Here is a 9,834-nt window from a genome sequence, read left to right on the forward strand (position 1 = left end):
TAATAGATAAGGAAGATATGAACAGAAGAATACTGTTTTGCATCTTCCCTTATCTTTCATATTATAAGTTTAACAGAATTAAAGTTAAAATATCCTTTAAGCTAATAACTTCTAGATACAATACTCAATATTTTTTTGTACAGAATAAAAAACACATGGATCAATGTACAACAAAATATGTTGTCTTACTTAAAAAAATGTCAGTGACTTCGGAAAAACTACCAAGATGATTTCATAAGACTTTTCTATTACCACTAAATGTGTGCCTTGAAACCATTTAAATTCTGCTTAGTTATTTTTTTTTTATCATTATTAATAACAGAAATAGTTTAAATAATTAATTTAAAATTAACATCCTGTATATTGTACTTTTTCTTATTTTAAATTATATTATAATATATATTCTCCTTGAGATATATGAGAAAGGAAATATTCCATTAATTTTGATATACATAAACATATAATACTTACATATATTAATCAACTTGTAACAGATACAAAAAGGTAGAAATTCATATAAAAAGTATTGAATAATTATAATTATATAATTTATTATAAAACTATAAATTATACCTTACATATTTTAAGTACGAATATTAGGATTGGTGAAGTGAACATATCTCAGTAAAGAATCATTATCTTCACACACCCATGGTTTCTTATGATGGCAAGCAACATCGTGCCAATTTACTCCATCATTATAAAACTGATTTAATACTGCTAAACAATTTTCTGGCGCACCTCCTTGTTGTATAGCTTCACGATTATCAGGTTGTGGTTTTCCAATACTAAAATAAATCATGCTATTTATTAATTATTAATTTGATATATTATGATAATTTATTTAAATAATTTGTTCTTTTACAAGACCAATAAATTTATTTTTCACTATATTCGATATAGAAAATACAAAATAATTCGTAATATGGTCCAAAGCAAGTGTATTTCTCTAAAAAAATGAATGAAAATAAAATGCATTAAAGGTTTTCTATATAAAATTTCCTTGAAAAAGACCACATTATAAATTCCAGCTTTTTTTTCAAAATCCATCTCGCTTTTACATCAATGAGGCAACACTGATGCAGCGGTGAAACTTTTTATCTCCAGTTTTTTCTTAATGAAAATTTTATTAATATATTGATGAAATTTTTCTGATTAGGATAAAACACGATATTATTATAAAACTATTCTATTTATTTTGCTTGAATATTTTAAAGTTCTATTTTGCTTTCTTTCTTGCTGTCTCCTTTTATATTAGTCACTGTTGCACTGGTAAGATATAAAACGGGTTCAACTTTGGTTTAAGGGGCATGAAAATTATTGACTTTTTTTTCATTTAATAGTCTTCGACGCATAGAATCAAAAAATGCAAGTCTTAACTTTTGACATTTATCGGTTCAAGAATTATGCATATGTAAAACATCATTTTTTGCTTTCATATGTTAGTATGGCGCCATATTGCTTCTACCTATCATCTGATTGGTCTTCTGTGCTCCATGGTCGATCATACTCTGTACTCCACACAGATGAGCATTAAACTGAACTTTGTTAAATATTAGTTAGATTTGCATAACTTAGCCTCACGTCGGTCGAATAACCTAAAGGTTACCCTAAACATAATAGTAACATAAGGGTAACCAATACTCACGATTCAAAATCCCGTCGCAAAATGGTCGCCATTTATGTGCATTTGCGTACAGCTATTGATTCTATTGGACGAATCATAGATAGAAATCAACGCGGCGTCAAAGTAACGTGTAAAATACGTCAGAAACATTCAACTTTATCTACACATAACTTTTGAACTACTAGATTTTTGAAGTTAAGACTTACATATATGGATTCTACGCGTCGAAAACTATTAAATGGCAGAGAAAAATCAATAATTTTCATATCTCTTAAACCGAAGCATAAATAATGCATATTTTAAATAATACATACATACATACAATACAATATAAATAATACATACGTATTTTTATTTTTAATATCTTTTAAAGTGAATGTCCTTAATCTTTTGATTCCTGATTTTTACCTATTACCAACCACTAAGCGGAATTATTAATATAACCATTAATATTTGATGAACTTTTAAAGAAAATTAATAATTATATTTACCCTCCACTTTCGGACCAATCATTATTAGCGCGATCATTAGCAGGTGCAAGCTTCTGTAATTCTGCAGTCCAAAACCAACCATTAATATGAAGAGGTTGAAGATCAGGTCTATCGCATCCTTTGAAATCACAAAGCCGACCAGATGTCCAAATATATTTCACATTGTCTAGAAATCATATTTTCTTTTACTCATACTTTATTGCTTTTACCGAAAAATATATTAAATATTAAGTATTTCAGTACTTTGCACAATGCGACTTTTAATAAACTCATTTTCGGCAGAAGTCTCCAGGGAAATAAGATCCATACATCGTTGCCTACAGAAATTTCTACCTGCTAACCAATCAAGTTCTTGTCCATTTGTTCTTGGATCAGCCCATGAATAGTAATAACCCTTGCCATTGAAACGTTCATGAATAACCCCTAAAACATATAATGTAATGGATTTCTTATATGCATTGATGTAAAATTACTAATAAATATTACATTTTTGTGATAAAAGTATTACAATCATTACATTACAAAACATTACACGTCAGGTTTTATACAGTCAAAACAATTTGCAGTTTTTGTAAAATTCACGTAAATACATTTACCATTAAATATTTACTTTAGAATATTTTATATTTTTTAAAATAATTATCATTTAAAAAAAAATGATTTTTTAATTCAGTTGATTGAAATATCAAACACATATCCAAAATCAATTGTTAATTGGTATTTTACTTTAAAACTTGTACACATGCTTATAATAAATATAAAATAGTAATTAAACTACTTTCATAAAAATTTTGTACATTGCTGAACACTTGTTGAAATACGTAAAAATCTAAGTATAGTAAGAATATATAGTTTTATTTCAAAAGAATAACATTAATATTGCAATTTTTGCAAATAAAAATTTGAAGATTGATTCTTCGGTTACATTACTTAGTTTTCGTGATAAATATCGAAAATATTTTTGATTCTCAAGAAAGCAAAAAGATAATTGTATGTGTACATACATCTAAATTGACATATCTACTGTATATACATATATGGCTATCCCACGTAACTGTGACAGGCTATACCTACTTCTGTGACAGTAGAAGATATAAGACAATTTTATTGAATAAAAGTAAATAGATCCAAATAATACATGATCTACTGGTGTGTATATTCATTCTGGAAGTGATGGCATTTCAAAAAGTTTTACACCACTCCTATTTTTGTAGATTTATTTATAAATTTCTTCATATATTAATTAATGTGTTTCTTAATTCTTTTTACAAATGTATTAGAATAGTTGTATCTGAAAATGCTTAACTTTAAAAGATATTTGTAAATATTTTAATTTTATCAAATTGAGCGAATGGAAGGCAAGGAAAACATAAACATAAATATATCCATTGCATTGCAATTAAAGTTAACATATTTTTAAACTAATTAATTAGACATAAAGGTGATTTTTTTAACTAAATAATTAAAAATAAAGGTGATTTTTTAAATTAATTAATTAAAAATAAAGGTGATCTTTTTAACTAATTATTTATTTAACTAATTTTAATAATTAATTAAAAATAGGGGCCACTTTCAAAGTGGGCACCTATTTCAGATCATGCATCATCCGAAATCGCTTAATTTTCCTTAATGAAATTCTTTTCTATCTTTTACCGTTTCCAGGATATAGTTTGTCCCAGTTATGTGAGACACTTCGCGTACATTTTATAATTAAAATAAATCTGTATAATACCAAATGATTGACTTTTAATAATGTATGAAATATGTTTACCAAGCTAATCAAATACTTTGAAATTCATAAGTTCAATTCTTATTCATTGTTTCCTTTGAAGAGAAAGTTACACCAGTGACACTCACGATTTTAAATATGTATTTCAGTCACGACTTAAATGTTGGATTGGTATGTTAATTATACAAGCTACTTTCTCAAATGACAGAAAGAAAGTTCGGTTGTACGTAGTATAATGAGAATGCATTCCAGAGACAATACAATAGACAGAAAAGTCTAAGACAATAAGAAATAAAATTAATTAGGTAACATTCAATAGGAAATCAAATCATGCATATATACATAGGAATATACAAATTATGTGTATATTTCTGTAAATAAAAATTTATAATGCTATTAGTATTTCTTCTATACGCATGGAAAGGTCATCTTAGTTTTTATATTTAAAAAATTTAAAAATACATGTATATTTTGTAGAGAAGCAATTTTTATGAACAAATTCTTATATTGCAAGATATGTTTTTATTTAGTATTAATTGGTATAATTTGTTTCTTAATATATATTTTCCAAATATATCGTAAAGTGATATTATAATTTTGTATTTACAAATAAATAAATACAAATGTCTATATTGAAAAGTGTAAATTATAGTACTGGTTGATAAAGTCTTTGTAATTTGTGTAATTTCATTCTTCTTTTACTAAAAATCTTAAAGAATATATATAATATATATCTATATAAATATCTAGTGTTTTTAATTCTATTAGCACATGATCTGCTGTGTCAATATATTAAACAAAAGATATGATAATATGAAAAGATCAAAAGTGAAGAATGAGAAGTAATAAATTTCTAAAATTGCGTAAATTCGAAATCTTCAAATAGGAAAATATATTTATCAAAAGAATGAACATCTATAAAATTATAATTAATTTTATAAAACATAAAAGCGAGGTAGATAATTACAAGTAAACATTCTTTTATTGTTAACTTTAAACATAAATTTTAATCAAAAGTAGACATGCTTATATATATATTTTGCAATATACAAAATTAATTGCTTCCTGTCATTTTATACATGTATTAACTATCGAAAATTGGAGTTTATCATTCTATTATTAATGCGATATCTATAATAATACAAATTCAGAAAAAATATAAAATGTAAGACTCACTATTGTTAATATTGACAGGAAAAAATAAATATAGTAAAAAGCATTTATAAAAAATCACAATCTATTACTTACTTTGTGCACAAAGCGCAGGGATTGGTGCTTCTAAAATTCTTCTAGTAGATTGAAACTGAGCCGTAGATAAAACAATCAATGTTCCAAGTATAACAAATCGCATCATTTTTATAGCTGAAATTTTAAGATATAAATATCAATTTTATAAATGGGCACATAAGTATCAAAATCGTATAATTTATTTTAACGCCTTACTTAATATATTACATTCATTTGCATTTTTAATAAATTTCGCTTATACTTTTATGCTACGTATACATTATATGTACGGTATATTAAATTAATTTGGATATCATATTAAAAGATCAAACTTATTTAAGAATTTTTGCCGATGATACCAAAATTATAAATAGTTTCCAATGACAGTTTTAATATTATAATATAATAATCATAATTGAATTACTGTATCATAATTTTGTATCTACCAATAAATAAATTCATCAACATATGAACATTACACAAATTTATTGGAAAGAAAATATATTTTAATTTTTTAATTAACTATGGAAAATTTATAGGATTTTATAATGCATAATCATGTTACATCCATATAATGATATGAGATGCTTAGAACCACTATCATAGTATATATTATTTTAATGTAATTCTATAATTTCCATTATGACAAATTATTTTGAATGATTACTTTAATATAAACCTATGTATATAATTTCCTTTATTTGTTACTAACTATAAAAACATATTAATAAAGACATAAACAGCTTTATAAGACATCAGTGATATTACAAAAGATATCCAATCTTTTTCAATCAAAATACTAATGATATTAGACAAGGATACAGGTGAGGATAATATTGGTCCCTTTAAATCAGTATCATTAGTTCCAAAAATATTCTTTAGAAATATTAGTATTAGCAAGAATATTTAATGTTTAGTTAAGTTAGATACAACAAAATGTTACTTTAAACAGGTCAGTTCTATCTAAATGTTATATTTTATAATTTAATGATAAATTTGATAAATTAATATTATCACTTAATTCATATTCATGAACATTTTTATTTTACAGTATAAAACCAGCACAAATTTAATCAAACTTAATTAATTAATTAATAATTTTTATTATTAATGTGAATTGCTTTGTTAAAATCAGATTATTCTTATAGTCATACATATTTTCTACATGTATACTTCGGCATTTTTGAATAAAAATGGAAATATGAAAATGATTATTAATGTACTGAATCGTATAATCAAAAACACTGTCAATGATAAAGACTGCAAACTATTTATAAATCAAAATTTACGTATTTTATGTAAAGTATTTAAATAAAAGTATTTACAATCAATTAATCAGCTTAATATTTTTTGAAGATTTCTTTCTACGAAAAGTCAACGATGCTTACCTATAGACGTTCTCCGAAGAACTGCGATGCTTCCTTCAGAAGCACCCCTATATATATATATATATATATATACATATATATAATGGGGACATGGCGTCAATACTTTTGCGATTGCACAAGTATTTTTGAAGAAGTGCTAACACGATTTGGAATATATTATACTTTCTTCTATATATAAAGTATATATTCCAAAACAATAGATTATATTATCTATTAATATTATAAATCTATTAATTGAAGTATTATATTAATTCAAAATACAAAGTACTTTAATATAAAATACAATATGTAACAATCTATTAATAAGATGATTCGATATTTTATTAACAAATAATACTATTATTATTGTAAACTATTAATTAATTTTGAATAATGTATAAATATTCTTGTCCCCCCTCCTACCACATCATTCACACTCACACACATGCTGCATAAGAATTACGAATATAAATATTAATAATGCAAAATATAATACGGATATAATTGTACATATCTTACAAAAATAGTTATAGTTAAACAATAGTTTAACTTATATAATTGCAATATATTATATATTTACAACATAATATAAATAATATTTCTTATTAACTTTTATGCTCATAAACTATAATACTACTAATATTATTGCATAAATGCTAGTTAATATAGATAAACATGCTTTGACATAAGATTTATAATTAAAATCATGCTGATAAACACTTTATTTATTGTATATCTTTTAGTATGCAAATAAAAACGAATTATAAATATATATTATATATCAGAGTTTTTAATCATGATGAACTAAATATGTGTGTATGATATTAAGTTACATAAGAATATTTTGAACATAAACATTTCCTAAATATTCTTCTTATATTCAATGTTTGACAATGAAACAATATAATTGCTATTAGGTAACTTATAATGGCTATTAGGTACTTGTAGAATTTTCCTTTGTAAATTAATGATATATTTTTTCTTAATGATTCTTTCTTTCCCTATAAATAATTTTCGCTAAAAAATTTATTATTGCAAATGTTGATAGATTAGTTAATAATTATGTATAATTAAGTTTCAAAATATTTATTCGAATATCAATAAGGAAGACTTCCATTTCTTTTTAGTTATAATTTTCAAAATACCTTTATCTTCATAATAACGAACATTACAGGTACCGTTAGAAAATAATTTTAAGAGGTAATGTAGGTGACCTGGAAACCCAAAAAGCATGCTATACCGATTGACCGAATGCGACTTTGATTGTGAATATGAGGAATTATTTAAGAATAAAGTAGAATGTATTATTTAATGCATTATTTAAATATTTCTTTAAATTGCAGAAATATAGTTGTTATTAATGAAATAATTTTGATTCAGTAAGTTTAACATATCTATGCTATATATTATCTATTATATGTACTACCACATTTAAAAGATATAATGATAAAATCATTAAATGAGAAAATCATTGTGTTATATTATAAAAATATACACAAGTAAAAAATATTAAATATAAACATAAAAATATTTAATTTTAAATTGTCATGATGTAAACCAGAATGTTTACGAAACGTCGGGAAAAAGCGCAACGTGTTAATAATACGATTGAAATCTGAAGAATGATAACTATTGTCATAAATATTAAACATCATTTAAATCGTCTTACAAAAATTATAATGAAAGATATATAAGTAATACACGTGCGCGCGCGCGCGCGCGCGCGCACACACACACACACACACACACACACACAATACATACATAATATATGCATGCATATATATACACAAATAGATAATGTTATTGATGAGAACTGTTTGAATTATTTATTCTTTCTAATAATTTGTTAAAAGGAACAAAAAACGTTTTGGAAAGTGAAGTAATATTACACTCAGCAACAAAATTAAAACAAATCAGTGAATCATAAATTTCCATCAAAAAATTATAAGTTTTTGAACTATTACAATTTCATTAAAAAAAATCGTACAATAACATATCTGGGATCATTTTGGAGGGCGAAATCTCTACTTTCACCTTGCTAGGCTTACTCTTAGATGCTAGCAAGCGGAAAGAAAAAGTGAAGGTGGTTTCCTTCCTCAAAATTTTACAAAATTGAACGTATCTACGGAATTTAGAAATTTTGTTGACAACTCAAATTATCATATGATAAATACGAAGATAAAAATGTTTTCTATGCGTGGATCGCTTAAAAGTTGATATATAATTCCCCATTGTAATTCTATTGCTCTTTAAATGGAAAGTACGTTGTAGACATTAGAATGATCCAAGGTACACCACGGTGGGATTGTACGGACGAACTGATTTGACTACAATGTAAGTACGTACTTTTAACCTATATATGTCTTAACTAAATGTTGTATAGTACAAGTGGTTCCACCGACCAACACGACATCAACAAACGAAGCACGTTCTATGAGCGCGTTCAAATTTACAATGCGTGCAATATACGACACTGTCGTATTTGTCGATCACATTGTTTGAATTTCGAACCTTTATCGCATCACACGCACAATATCTAGAATATACACTTCCGTAGTAGAAGTCATATTTTATTAATTTCTTAAGTACGAAAAGGGCAATGGTGGCCACAAAAACTATTTGCACATATTCTTATTTTTCAATGAAGCGTTTTTGATAAGGTACTTTTCATTTTTATAGTATACAATTTTTGTAGAGATTTGTAGATCTCTTTTTAAAGTCTTCCTTGTATATGAAAGAGAAACTACAAAGTAATACCAAATTTAATATACTTCGATCTAATTAATTAGTAAATGCTATAGACAAAGATATCTTGAAAACTAGCCAGTAGCTATTACTATTCGATATCCTGTCAACAACAGCATTGTTGTACGACCGACAGATGTGAGTCTGATGGAACTAAAACTAGTTTATTTCACTGCATCGCACACAGGACGTACGGGTTTAATGACTGTTTTATGGCTGATTCTAAAAACATTGAACTGATCCTGGGCACTCAAAAACATCGCACTGCGTCCCAAACGCAGTAAAAAACATTTTCAGACTGAAATCATACATTTATCCCTTATTTTTATTTTTTCATTCACGATACATATATTTGTGTAAATACATAGGAATATACAGGGTGAGTCATCGATAAAGCCGAATACCTGTGTGAAATTATATCAAATTTAATACAATACAATTATAAACATTTTTGTTTATGTTATTTCAGAACTACCTAACAAACCTATTTTAATGATTTAAAAATCTATTGTTCTATTTCCTATTTCAGTTATCTTATAAACTTATTATAACTTTTACTATTTCATATCTATTTATATAAATTAATGTACTAAGTTCTAATTATGTTCAATAATTTGTTAAAAAAATTTTTTTAATTATAGGATA

The 9,834-nt window shown here is 25.2% G+C and overlaps 1 protein-coding gene and 1 long non-coding RNA gene across 2 annotated transcripts; one reads left to right on the plus strand and one right to left on the minus strand.

The window, feature by feature from the left end:
• LOC139986122 (uncharacterized) lies at positions 1-719 on the plus strand. The gene is made up of 2 exons (XR_011799570.1): positions 1-260; positions 293-719. It is a non-coding gene; the product is annotated as an uncharacterized lncRNA (long non-coding RNA).
• On the minus strand, positions 532-6,506 carry LOC139986121 (L-selectin). Its single transcript, XM_072001184.1, has 5 exons — positions 6,463-6,506; positions 5,096-5,209; positions 2,362-2,541; positions 2,119-2,284; positions 532-788 (listed from the first exon to the last, which is right to left on the minus strand). Exons 2-5 carry the CDS (start codon positions 5,199-5,201, stop codon positions 584-586), a joined length of 657 nt encoding a protein of 218 aa, XP_071857285.1. The 5' UTR covers positions 5,202-5,209; positions 6,463-6,506; the 3' UTR covers positions 532-583.
• Between the last annotated feature and the right edge of the window lie 3,328 nt (positions 6,507-9,834).

This window comes from Bombus fervidus, chromosome 4, assembly GCF_041682495.2.
Source record: "Bombus fervidus isolate BK054 chromosome 4, iyBomFerv1, whole genome shotgun sequence".
Taxonomy (NCBI): Eukaryota; Metazoa; Arthropoda; class Insecta; order Hymenoptera; family Apidae; genus Bombus; species Bombus fervidus.